Source organism: Solea solea, chromosome 12 (genome assembly GCF_958295425.1).
Source record: "Solea solea chromosome 12, fSolSol10.1, whole genome shotgun sequence".
NCBI lineage: Eukaryota > Metazoa > Chordata > Actinopteri > Pleuronectiformes > Soleidae > Solea > Solea solea.
This window is the reverse complement of record NC_081145.1, coordinates 11358646-11372398: the sequence shown is the minus strand read 5'-3', so window position 1 is coordinate 11372398 and position 13753 is coordinate 11358646. Positions and strand designations below refer to the sequence as shown.

The following is a 13753-nucleotide window of genomic DNA, read 5'->3' as shown; positions in this document are numbered from 1 at the left end:
GAAGCATGTTGAGGCATCTTGTTGTTTGACCCGTATCTGTACCATGACATCATTGCACACGTATGTTTGAGTCACCTTCTGTCTTCCATTCTCTTCACCGATAAATCGAAGCTTGAAGGACGCTTCTGTGATCTACCTGACACGAAAAAAGAGGAAGAGCTGGACTCCTCCATGGACGCAGATGACAACAAGCTAGCATATTGTGTAACAGACGTACCTCCTTGGTACCTGTGCATCATTCTAGGCATCCAGGTATGTCAGCAAAGGGGTTTGACAATGATTCCTCTCCCATTTTTCCCCTGTTTTCCCCTGTTGCTGATGTTATATCATCCAAGCATGAGCACAGAATCACATGAGCTGTAACGTTTGATGTTGTGTGACCTTTCCACATGAAAAAATGTGACATTTGCTACAGTTACAGTTGAGTCTGTGGAGTTAGTTTTATTATTTGCACATACACACTGTTATTTTTCTTCTTTGAGATCATCTGTCCATTCTTACTGTCTTCTCTTGTCCTTATTACACATGAGTGACAAAATAAATGTAAATCTCCCCTGTCTTTGTTCTCCCCTTCTCTCAGCATTGCTTGACTGCATTTGGAGGGATCATTGCTATCCCATTAATCTTGTCTCAGAGCTTGTGTCTGCAACATGATGGCCTCTCACAGAGCCACCTCATCAGCACCATCTTCCTTGTCTCTGGTATTTGCACTCTGTTGCAAGTCACCTTTGGAATTAGGTAAGGTGCTGAGGTCATGAATATATGTTTGTGCAATTGCAATTGTGTGTAGCCAGTTAATGCATGAAAGTTAATTAATTTGAATCAACTAAATATGTTTTTTACACAAAAGAAATCCAGCAGGGTGCAGTACAGCGTAATTAACTGTTGTGACAGAAAAACACCTCAGATTTCCTTCTTAACCTCTTGTGAACTGTGTATCTGATTCAGTATACCTTACAATGACGAACAACACATATTACTGTGTGGACACAGCTTCTATTTGAAATATCAGGGGAGATATTAATGGTTGAACCTAAAGATGCTTTCAAATGTGAGGACATTTTGAGCCTTAATTAGACAATGATAAGTTCATCCAATGACAACATGGCAGCTCCAAAAAGGTGAAGCCTCTCGGTGTCTGACTATAGAAGACTACAGGGCCCCTTATATAAATATGTGGTTTTACTTATTTGCTTAAAACTCACCATTTACTGTCCATGTCAACATTATTCTCATTATTTGTCTTCCTACTGCATCTCCACAAAGTGTGTAACGATGATCTGATATGATAATGTCATGTGATCTAACGTTAACAGAGAGACCTCCATAAATACTTGTACACACGGCAGAACTGACATGATTTAATTGCAAGCTACAAACTTTAAACCTTGTTTTTTTGGAGTTCTCCACTTGACAAAGTGCGTGTGGAGTCAGCCTGCCTGAATATTGGTGCCACAGTAGGATTAGGGAAAGAATTTCCATCTTATTACGTTTGGAATCTTGTTCCTGCTAAATCCACATTCCCCTGGCACAGCACCACTGATGCTTTCTTGTCTCTCCAAATACTTGGAGGTCAGCTTAAAGGAGAACAATCGGCTTGTTCAATGGCAATTTTCTGTTCCACAGAAAAGAAAAAAGTACTAAAAACAGTGTACACTGTACACTCTCTTTAAAAGTGTGTCTGTACTATTACCTTGAGCTTTGCAAATTTCCTAATTTTTTTTTACTTACTTACTGACTGTAAAGGATGGTTGTGAATGCTGTGCTAATTTAACTGAACTGATGTATCTTAACCTCTTTAATATCTTTATTTCCAGGCTGCCCATCCTACAAGGTGGCACTTTCACATTATTGGCCCCCTCCATGGCAATGCTGTCCATGCCAGAGTGGACTTGTCCTGCTTGGACCCAAAATGCAAGCCTGGTTGACACCACCTCTCCAGAATTCACCGAAGTGTGGCAGAGTCGAATGAGAGCAGTATGTTATCCCACTGATCTTAAAGCATGCAGAGAACTCTGATGACTTGACAATGGCACTGGTGCCATTCATTTTTGTCGAAGCTTTTCCTGCCAACATGGCGGTGTAAACAAACGGAGTGGATCTCCATAGTGCATCATAACTACATCTGTAAATGAGGTTGAATGCATCATGCGGCAGAAGCAGACACATCTTTACAGAATAATCTGAGCTGTTATGAAAACTTTTTTTTAAAGTGAACAATAGACAAAAGTAGACAACCTTTTTGGTGTTTTTGTTTTGACACAAAGGGACTATGTTATTTTTCCATATACAAACAATGAATAGCATTCACCCTGTAGGCTAGCTGTTGCATTTCTCATGCAGGGCAGTGAACAAAACAAAAGAGGCTCTAATGGGAAGTTCCTATGTCATGAGTGACATCCTCGTACTGCGTCCTTACGACAGTGACCAAACGTGGACTTCTATAGGGACATTAATATTGTCAATTTAGGTCACATTATGTTCCCTTTGTTAAATGTGTCCCCAAGATTAAATCCATACTCATGATCATACAAATTGTGTATGATCTTTGTTGACTCAAATCACTGAGACACAATCACTGAGACACATGTTCATAGTTTAACGTTCAAGCTGCGTAACAGCAATTTAATTATGCATGCTTACTTCATGCTAGCTTGAACCCTTGCTCCATAATATAACATTATCCATTGAGAGCTAATCGTTGTTGGTAAGGTGGTGCTCTGTTTTTCGTATAGGTGTTGGACCCATGCGTAAAAATACAAATAAATCTGTCTTCCCTCATTCTTGTGTCTTTCTCCAGCTCCAGGGTTCCATTATGGTGGGTTCGCTGTTCCAGGTGTTTGTTGGTTTCTCAGGCCTCATTGGTCTCTTCATGCGCTTCATTGGACCTCTGACCATTGCTCCCACCATCTCTCTAATCGGACTGTCTCTATTTGACTCAGCTGGAACGAGTGCCGGAGACCACTGGGGCATTTCTGCCATGTATGTAAAATCCCCCAAATCATAAAAATGGGCATTATTGTGCTACAGTGTAACATTTTATTACATTTGGATGTTTTTGGAAAAGGAGTTTGTGCCAGTTTACGTAAGCATGTTTTATCGGTTATGTTAAATCTGCCTCCACGCCTGCCTCAAATGCAGCCAAAAGTAGAAATCTGTATACATGTTGAATCTCTTGGAAGGGTGGGAAAGCCTTTTAAAAGTTGCTCGACAACAGCTTTTTCTACAAAGCAGCACAGTTTCTAACATGCAATGCTCCATCTCTCTCTCACACAGGACCACAATTCTGATCATCCTGTTCTCCCAGTACCTCCGCCATATACCCGTTCCTATTCCTACGTACAGCAAAGACAAGAAACTGCACACCTCCCGTGTTTACATCTTTCAGATTCTCCCTGTACGTATCTAACAGTATGCCTTCCTTGTTTGCCAGGAGGCTTCCAAGACTTACAACATAACTATTTTTTAAATCAACTTTTTTTTTTTACTTCTACATCTCCTCAGGTTTTGCTTGGAATCACATTGTCTTGGCTCATCTGTTACATTTTGACAACCTACAACATATTACCTACTGACCCGTCCCAGTATGGTTATTTGGCTCGCACTGATCTAAAGGGAGATGTTATGAGCAAAGCTCCGTGGTTCAGTTTTCCATACCCAGGTAAGAGGCTGTATGACTGGACTAATGTTTTTGTCATAACAATTTGCAGAAAAAGTATTCTATGCTAAATGGTGTGGTTTCTTTTTGTTTGATTTCAAACTTAGGCCAGTGGGGCACACCGACTGTGAGTCTGGCAGGAGTGGTTGGTATCCTAGCTGGTGTTATTTCCTCCATGATAGAGTCTGTGGGGGATTACCATGCTTGTGCCAGGCTCTCTGGTGCTCCGCCTCCCCCTAGACATGCCATCAACAGGGGGATTGGTATTGAAGGACTGGGCTGCCTGTTGGCTGGAGCCTGGGGTACAGGCAATGGTACCACATCATACAGCGAGAATGTTGGAGCCCTTGGTATTACAAAGGTATGATCTACTCTACACAGACTTGAAAATATTTGCTCAAAGCTGTAGTGTGTGACTTCTAAATTTAAACTGTGGATATTCAAACCGTTGTCAGTTGCCTTTAGAATGACTTTAAAATAAGGTGTTGGTACATTCCGCAGGTTGGCAGTCGCATGGTGATAGTAGCAAGCGGAGTGTTGATGGTCGTGATGGGTGTGTTTGGTAAAGTGGGGGCTATCTTCACCACCATCCCTTCACCTGTGGTAGGAGGGATGTTCATGGTCATGTTCGGTGTCATCTCTGCTGCTGGGGTTTCTAACTTGCAGGTAAATGAAAAGAACATTTTGGAAATGTTTTTTTTCTTTGAGTTCAAACTACCTAAATACTGCTTAAACAAAACTGGACGTTAAATAATGATCTCTCCTCTTTTCCCCCAGTATGCAAATATGAATTCATCTCGTAACATCTTCATTTTCGGCTTCTCCATGTTCTCTGGTCTGGTCATTCCGAACTGGATATTAAAGAACCCCAATGTTATTGCTTCAGGTGTGTGAAGAACCTTTAACGACTGTATTTTACTGGACAAACACTAAACGGGTATTGTTGTACTCAATTATTGGAACAGAGGTATAAATGTTGACACTGTTTTGTGTTCAGGTGTGGTGGAACTTGACCAGATGCTGCAGGTGCTTCTGACAACCAGTATGTTTGTAGGAGGCTTCTTTGGCTTCATCTTGGACAACACCATTCCAGGTATGGGTCTGTTTTTTATTATCTCATTTATCTCAATACTAAAATCTGGAGCGAGACTAGATCTCTAACCAAGATCCAACACTCAATTGATTGTTGATAGTTACTTGTTAAAGAGTAATTGAAGTTGGGTCAATGTCAGTGCCGGATCATTTGTTTGTCTTTCAGAGAATCAGCCGTGAGCTAACCTTGATATGAGGAAAACACATTTCCTCATATCATAGTGATGCTTTATTTTCATTTTGATGGTTTATTTATTTGTGTGGAAAACCCATTTTTCCCAAAGGAGGGGCTAATTATGTTTATTTACTGCAGAGTAGTTTGTGAATTTCTGCCCTGGGATCAATAGAGTCGTATCTTGGTCTGTAACAACATCATTTATTTATTATAATATTAAATACAGCAATACAACATTTCCTATGGTTGGTAAACTTTATTGTCATAACACTATTGAAAACACTGTCAGCGTACTACATTCCATCATATTTATGAAAACCAAGTCAGTGATGTTGAGTAAGCTGTACTTGTATGAACACATTTATTCCGTGTCCAACAGGATCTAAGCATGAACGTGGCATTCTCGCCTGGAACAAGGCTCACGAGGACGACTCCAGCAACACACTGGAAAGTGGAGAAGTCTACAACCTTCCCTTCAGAATCAACTCTTACTTGCCCTCCTGGTTCCGGTACATACCATTCTGCCCTTCTGATGTGTCCGGCCCTCTGGATACTAACTCACTGGAGCCAAAGCAGCAACTGGGAATCACAGATCCGCCTCAGATCATTGTAGGAGTTGCTCTGTGAGCCGTGTACCCATGCCATTTTTGGGTATTTTTTCTTTACCAAAAGACTCCCTTCAGAGCCAGCTCAGTTCGTACCTCATGTCTTCTTTTGAAGCCATTGTACTGTAACAATGTGGTGCAAAGTACTTCACATGACCTTTTGGAGTGTTAATTGCAGATGACCTCTTGTATCAGAACTGCATATTAATAATAACAACTGCATTATTAGATTTTCTTGGTTCTTGTCAGTCACTCCTGTGATCACACACAGGTGAACAAACGCTGAAAAGACATGTGAATGTAAGTAATTACCGGGATGTTCAATGCCTCATTCAACATGAATCCATTGTGTAGTTTAATGTATATACAGTCAAGTTTGAATTTCCCTATTTGTGTTAACAATTTCTGCCAGTTTTTTTTTGTTGTTGTTGTTTTTTTTTAAATTATAAAGCTCATTCAAACATTCAACTTGTCAGGTCCTGCTTGATGGCTTTGTACAAACTCACAAAAGACTCTGCCCAAGCATCTCGTTGTTGTTCTGTAGTGGAGCTGACCATCTGCTGGGTGATGTATACCAAGGTCAGCAAGATGCGTTCAAAATCCTCCTCATGCAGGTGACCAGTGTGAGTCGAAAGGTCTGAGCTGAGCCTCAAAATATCTGTTAGACTTTTGGGAACGATCTCCTCACAGATGATCTCCAGGTTTTGTGTCTTGCGCAGCGAAGCCAGCTCAGCATCCTTCACTGAAATCTCTCCACTGTCCTCAAAGTGTATGCCAGTCAATAGGATCTGTATTTGGTCAAATGAAAAGAGTAAATAGCTGTAAGTGATAATTCAACCTTGAGTTTTTCTGATTTTATACTTGGAAAATGTCTGTATTTGTAGATATACCTCAAACAAAAGATGAACGTCACTGAAGGAGTTGACGAAAGTGGGGCTCGTCACAATCGCAGCCCCTCTTTTTGTTCTGTTCACAGCTGGAAACAGGGCTTGTGAATATAGAAAAAAGGAAAAATTAAAACCTTGACTTTTAGGTTAACGCTCCCCCTCAAAACAAACATCAAACAAAAAAACTTACAATGGACCATAAAATATAGGTTTTACTGGTATGTGCTGATGGTCTGGCACACGTAACACCCAGATCCATCATCGTCACATGCTGCAGTTAATCTATCATATCCACACCGTGCATTTTAACCCAGAGGACCCTGAACATAAGGATGACTTTTCTGCAGGCAATGAAACATGACCTCGAAACTTCAAAGGTGGAGGAACACATGGGCGACGCATGGACGACGCAGCAGGGTCCAGATGATTTCACCGTGCACTACATGGCCTTAGAATTCCAGTCATTTTCACAGCATCCCTTAAAGTCACAAGGTGTTAGCCACAAGCTTAAGCTGACATGGATTTCAATCGGGTGAGTCTTTCGTCAGGTGGCTAAAATGTGTTTTTGCTTGTCCCTGTTCAGAATCGTGTTTCACTGAGCCTGCACTAGCCTCAGCACAGGGAGAACACAGAGGGCAGTCACCTGTGGGTGAGACACTGACTATGAATAAGTACCCCATAATACTTCACACACTTCCGAAATACCAAAGTGTCCATTTAAACCTTCACATACATAAATAAAACTTTCTATAACATATTTTTGCTCTTGTGTCTGTTAAAGTTACCACAGTCGTGTTATTGGAGCAGGAATTCTTCTGCACTGCCCAGCAATAATAGAATTACACATAAGGCATGTTTTCATCCAGCAAATATGATGAGGTCAATCTCGTGGCAAAACTATGATTCCTCTGGTCTCTTATTCTGTTTTCTGTCAAAACTTCACTGCAGTTTGGAAAGAAATAAAACACAAGGATCACTCTTCCCCTGGTTTAACAGTGCATCTGAGCCAAGGGACACAGAATGTTCGGCCAAGATTAATTTAATTACTGTTTAATAAATGCTAGGATGTTGAGTTGGGATTAAATGTAAGGGTCAGGGCAATTAACACATGTTTTTCTGCATCCCATACACACAACGGTGAACACCCGATTACATTAATTCCACACATAAAAACGTCCACTAAATGTTCTCCTTACACAGTGAAAAACAATTAGATACAGAAACAAATCAACAACATACAGTCTTACCTTTAGTCTGACCGTGTGTGATGCTTGTTTTGGTGTAGCCGTACAAAATACCAACAACGACCATCCTCCAAAGAAGCATAGTGACCAGTTGAGTGAGTCAGTAGTCTGCTCAAAATGGTCTGACTCTTGTTTCTCTCTGGCTCTCAGCACCCAGGGTGCCTTTCTGTTGAACGTCTCTCTCTCTCTCTACACAGTGCATATCTGCAGCATCACACAACATTGTAGTGCCCTTCATCGTTTTTGTGTTCTCTGTCCTTCTCCAAGACTGTTCTCTCTCCTCCCATCACTCTCTCTCCCTCCCTCTCTCTCTCTCTTTGTCCAGAATTATAATGCTTTCAGATGGTTGTCATCAGTGTCAGCCTTTTGGTTCACTCTTCTGCTCTTACCTTTATTTGATGTCTTACTACTACTACCTAGTGTCAATGTCATCTTGTTGATCTCAATGTAATGAATTTGGTAACACTCAAATTAATCAGTTCAATCAAACTAACTCAATCAAACTCGCAGTGCAGCAGTTCCCTGACCTTTCGAGGTGATCAGTCAATGTATGGCGAAGTTATAGGGCAGTTATAGGTTGCCGTGGTCACGCCCCCTTTGAATCCTCAAAAACCTTTCGATAGCGTTTTGCCTTTGATGTGTCTAGTACAAATAGTTTTTACGCCGGTACGATAAAAACGCTCAGGCGAGTTTGTTCATTTACGAAGCGTGCAAATCGCAAAGATGGATGCCCAATTCAAAATGGCAGACCTCCTGTTGAGTTAAGGCCTTGGTCCCAATTTACTTTTTTGTTCGTCGTAGGCTATTACAAGTTCCCACCAAGTTTTGTGGAATTCGGCGCAACTTCATCTTGACTTGATCCATCCATGTTTCACCTTAGGTTCCTCGGGCCCTAATTTAGGTTTTACCAATTGAAGTAACTGATTCGTCAACCAGGTTCTGTTTTCAGTGATCATCATCTTCATCACCAGCAGCATGCACTTTCTATTCTGACTCTCTTTACTGCTTTTACCCCTTTAGTAAAACAAACCACTAATGATTTTAATGATCCTCATCGGCTTAAATGGTAGACTGTAATTTAATTACAACCAGCAAACCATGTAGATTTGACCAGCATACATCACTCACTCCTCATTCTGAACTCTGACTGTCATTTAGTCTGATATCAGCCTTCATAGCAGCTTGCCATGAAAAACATTTTTTTTTACCAAGCACAATTTTGAGGGCTGAAGAACTGAAAGCGTGTGAGAGCACATTAACGGTCCCCGTGAGGGCTGTGTTCATGTACCTATAAGGTCAGTGTAAGTTCTGCTGTTTACAACAGTGTGTTCACATGTGACGATGCCAGAATGACCAGTGGCAGCAGCTCAGTTGGTGTTCTTCAGCAGGACAAATATGGAACGCTCACACTCCCTGAACGAGAAAGCTATAGAGATGTTTCTAATTATAAATGACATGTTACTCAAAGCGCTGGACAAAAACACATATGCAGAAACCACAAAGAGAGACTTTGTTCACCAGCTGGCACCGCATCACCTTCTCCACCAGCCCGAGGAATATTCATAAGAAGTGCAAAATAAAATGAGATTTATTTGTTTTTACCACTATTTTAACAACAATTTATTCCCCGTGGGTATACAAACTGATGCCAGCATGTGAGCACAGCACCCATTTACTTTTTCTAGTGTTATTTCCATGTATTATATATCACATCTGGCCCTTCGGGATGAGTTTCCGTGGCAGCCAGAGTCAGAGAGATGTGATTGTGGCTGTGGGTGGATGTCATGCTGCTGCAGAGGAATGCAAACACATGGCCTCTGTTAACCCTCCGAGTAATTTCTTTTAATAAAATGAGGTCTGGAGTGAGTGACTCGGTGGAGAATAGAGCTCTGCATTGTTTTTGACTGTATAATGAAAATTTGCTGTAATTGATTACCTCAAGTTTATGTTTGTAACGCTGCAGTTAAAGTTGTTTCCAAACAAATGCAACAGTGAACAATACTCATCTTTTATACCCATCTCAACTTATAATCTTCATACAAGGCAAATGGTATATGTACTGCATTCCAATATTAATTTAACTTGATAATTAAACTTAATTTAACGTCTTCATGTGACATGCAAAATAATAATAAAAACATTGCTATTGAGTAAACACAGTGCATCATCCGGGGGGAAATTTTGTTCTAGTTTGTGTCTTTCCTTCCTGTTCTCTCTCTCTCTCTCTCTCTCTCACTCTCTCTCTCTCTCACTCTCTCTCTCTCTCTCTCTCTCTCTCTCTCTCTCTCTCTCTCTCTCTCTCTCTCTCTCTCTCTCTCTCTCTCTCTCTCTCTCTCTCCTCATCTTGCAGGCTGCAGGATCCAGATCCAGTTTCAAGGCTATTATCATTAGCAGTAGTATTACTGTCATTATTATTTATTATTAATTAAAGGCAACATCGAATGCTTGTATATATATGTTATATGTTAGTTATGGAGGTCTACTTACATATATTAACTTGTTTCATGGTTAAAAACCTCCTAATCGCTGCAAACGAGCCGATCAAAATATCTCCTCACTGACGCTCTCGTCAGCCGCGCTGTTTCAGACCAAAATCACACCCCAAGAACGTGGACTGTGTTGTGATTGGCCAGCCAACGAGAGCTTTCCCACTGTCCTGTGATTGGCCAGGTACCTGGAAGTGACGTAATAGATAGGCCAGCTCTCGGATACACAGCTCCCCCTCTGGCACGGTGGATGCTCTGCATCTCAGCAGCTACAACGAGAGTAGTTCTTCTTCTTCTGCGGTTGAATGTACGCAACCGGATGTGCCCGGACTAGTGCCCGCACCGGGAGGCGCTACGGTGGTGAGAGGAGTGGTGAAGATTTCTGATGACGACATCAGATTAAGGAAGTGCCGATCCGCTTCGCAGAGCCCAGGAAAACAATAAAACCCTATTTTCTCAGCAGTGGCTGAACTGTTTGTTCTGAAACTTTAGGGTTTCATAAACGAGGTAATGACGCAGATACACACACAAACGCAGCGTTAATTGGAGCTTCCGGTCTATGTCGCCTTTAAAGTTGATATCAGTATAATTTTCCCTACTGCTGCCTGTATAAATGACATTGATAAATGATTCCTAAATGTCCTCTCTAAATCTATAACTTGATACAGTTTTACACTATATCTGCTCCTGATCTCTCTCTTCTGTCTCTACTTCACATCCCTCTTGTCCTTTCTCTACCCCACCTCTCCTCTGTCCCCCAGTCTTCCTTTCACCCCACCGGTCGTTGCAGATGGCCTCGCATTTTTGAGTCTGGTTCTGTCAGAGATTTCTTCCTGTTAAAAGTGAGTTTTTCTGCCCTGGCAGAAATGTTTAAGCAGCCCAATTTGGAGGGAATTTGGCTGGGAGTTGAGAGCAAGATATTTCAAAACTCCTTTGGTAATAGCTAGTTAATAGCTGGGATTGTCCTAAATTGCAAAAATTCTGGGAGAATGTGAAGCCACAAATATGTGAGATTTTGAATTTAAATAGACCAATTGAACCACAGCAACTCATTTTGGATACTGTATCGTTAACGGGAAATATAGTGTGTTTATGCTCAGGGTTCTTTTATTGATTGCACATAAAATGATCACAGTAAATTGGCTTAAGCCATACCCACCCACACTGGACCAGTGGTCTCAAAGGCTTAAGGTGAGAATACTGTCTCTGTTCAACTGGGCTAGATGGTGTACCTATTGTCCTTGTATTTTGTATTTTATCAGTTTGATACCAATATGAGTATTGATACTTGTCATAATGTGTGAGACTCTGTCAAGGAACTCGTTCTAATAAATGTTAAAAAAAAAAAAAAAATGATGATGTCTAGTTCTTGCTCATTGTGTGAATTGTTGGGTTTCTCTGCTCTCTATAATATTGTAAAAGTTTCTGCCTTAATATGGCCAAAGCCTTGAGATAGTGTGCGTTGTGATTTGGCACAGTAGAAATAAATTTAATGGAAATTAAAGTGGAAATCATTAAATAGAGCAAATAAAAAGAAGATAAGGTGGAGGATCAACCAATTATTACTCTGATGGATGTAGGCATAAAGATTGGTATGGTTCTTGTAGTCCAGAAAGTTACTGCTCTGTGTCTCCAGCCTGTTGGTAGGTGACTGTGTTGGCTATGTGTGAATGTTGTCACAGCTGTCCCTCAACCCCTAAGGATACTTAGGGTTTTGTGTTCAGTGTTTTGCCTGAGGACATTTTGGCATGACAGGGAATTGAACCAATGACCTTCCTTTTAGTAATTGACTGACTCCAGCTCCTGACCTCACAGCCTCCCAAAAAATTTTAATCTAAAATATCTGCACTCGCCATACTTTACCACTAGATGGAAGCATTTATCAATTAAGTTTCACATGTGCGGCCTCTGTAACTGTTAAGATCACCTAAGATTTTTTAGGTGACTTTTTTTTAATCAATAATATAATAATCATAGAAAAGTGCACATAAAGTTAATAAACATCATAATTCTGTCTGTGCTTGATTTTGGATCTAATGAAAATATTTGGTCAAATTCCACTCCATCCAGGAAAGCTCAACTGAACTCTGAATCCCTTCCTAAATATACAATATAAATTTCTTTCTCAAGACATCAGCATTTTCTCTGCTCAAAGCCAGAACCTGGGCAGTTGCCACTTCACAGCCTGGTACTGCAGATTTCCCAGCATGCTCGCAGACCATCTGTCATCACTATGCAGTTTGTCCTGTACGCTGCTGTCTTCAGGCCAAAGCCAGTTTATGATCCGTTGAGCCGCCCTCGTGATTTTACAGAGATACTCAACGTTTTCTTACTTTTCAGACATGCCCCCTGACCGGATCGCTGGCTGGTGCTGTTGACAAACCCATTGTCCATCTGTTCTTCATAGACACAGAGTATAAGAGCAGAGCCATGACTACAATAAACAGAATGGGGAAAGTTCGAAATCCCCACTGACTGCCATCAGAACGTGACTTTCAGGGACAGTCTGCTATTTCTGGTCGCGATTTGGATGCAGTGTGGGAACAGAAAGAGACTTTGAGAGATTCTGGACCCAATACAATTACGTGCTTTGACGAATGACCTGTGTTTATGCATTTTGGGTTAGAGTTGCAGCAAGTATCCAGCCCTATCAGGACTCGAGAACAGCAGCTATATTGTGATGAAAATAAATCTAAGTGCTCCGATGGTTTTCTTTCACTCACACAAAGGCTGAAGAAAAAAAGAAAAAGCATTTCTGTGTGTGGAAATAAATCACAGATGTTGATAGGATGAGTATACATTTGTATACAAGGATTTTATTCTGCTTTCAGTGAATGCTTTGGACATCTAGGAGTGATTTTTTCAATTTTCATGTTTGAAATTGAATAACCAATGGGAAAATTAAAGCACTCAGCGAGAGAGGGAGAGCACCTCTACCAAGGCCACTCAGTTTTCCACAGTCCCCTATCTCACTGGGTTAAACCCGATTGTTCTAAATCTAGTTTTCAGTTTTTCCTAAGGCCATAACTTACAATACATCCCCAGAGAATTTCTTCAAAATCCATCCCTTTCGTTTTAAGTTAAGCTGTTTACAGGCAAACAGACAAATACAGCCAAAACCAAAATCTCCTTGGTGGAGGTAATCATATTAAAATGTTGGGCACCGAGTTGCTCTATGATGAAATGTTTGAAATTAAATTTAAAAATGAATTTTGCATTTCATTTTCATATTTTAATTGTATAAACACAAACTGGGCTTTTACAAAAAAAAGTTGTTTTCCATTTGAGGTCATTTTCTGCATTTTTCTTATTTACTTTGCCCAGGACACATTATGATGTAACTTAATAAAAAAAAAGAGGATGAGACGAAAACTTACTTTTATATCTATGTTTTTCCACAATACTGCATTTGGAAATTTACATTTACACAAATAGTGTATTTCTTATTTCCATATGTCCAAATGTTTACTGAGTAATATGGTGTTTTGAGTTATTGCTTCTTGTTTCATTCATATTTTTCATTATTATTCTTCAAAGATTTCAATCTGGAGCAGTACGCCTGCAGACAGAGATGCAGACTGCCTCACATTCTGTGCCCTTCCCGCC

At 40.6% G+C, this 13753-nt stretch overlaps 2 protein-coding genes across 2 annotated transcripts; one reads left to right on the top strand and one right to left on the bottom strand.

The window, feature by feature from the left end:
• Positions 1-99: 99 nt before the first annotated feature.
• slc23a4 (solute carrier family 23 member 4) lies at positions 100-5998 on the top strand. Its single transcript, XM_058645554.1, has 11 exons — positions 100-252; positions 581-738; positions 1818-1977; positions 2801-2982; positions 3277-3397; positions 3505-3661; positions 3766-4019; positions 4160-4324; positions 4436-4544; positions 4656-4751; positions 5305-5998. Exons 1-11 carry the CDS (start codon positions 172-174, stop codon positions 5550-5552), a joined length of 1731 nt encoding a protein of 576 aa, XP_058501537.1. The 5' UTR covers positions 100-171; the 3' UTR covers positions 5553-5998.
• On the bottom strand, positions 5995-7864 carry LOC131470053 (protein FAM180A-like). Its single transcript, XM_058645555.1, has 3 exons — positions 7665-7864; positions 6421-6518; positions 5995-6318 (listed from the first exon to the last, which is right to left on the bottom strand). The coding sequence occupies exons 1-3, from the start codon at positions 7741-7743 to the stop codon at positions 5995-5997; spliced, it is 501 nt and encodes a 166-aa protein (XP_058501538.1). The 5' UTR covers positions 7744-7864.
• Positions 7865-13753: the final 5889 nt, after the last annotated feature.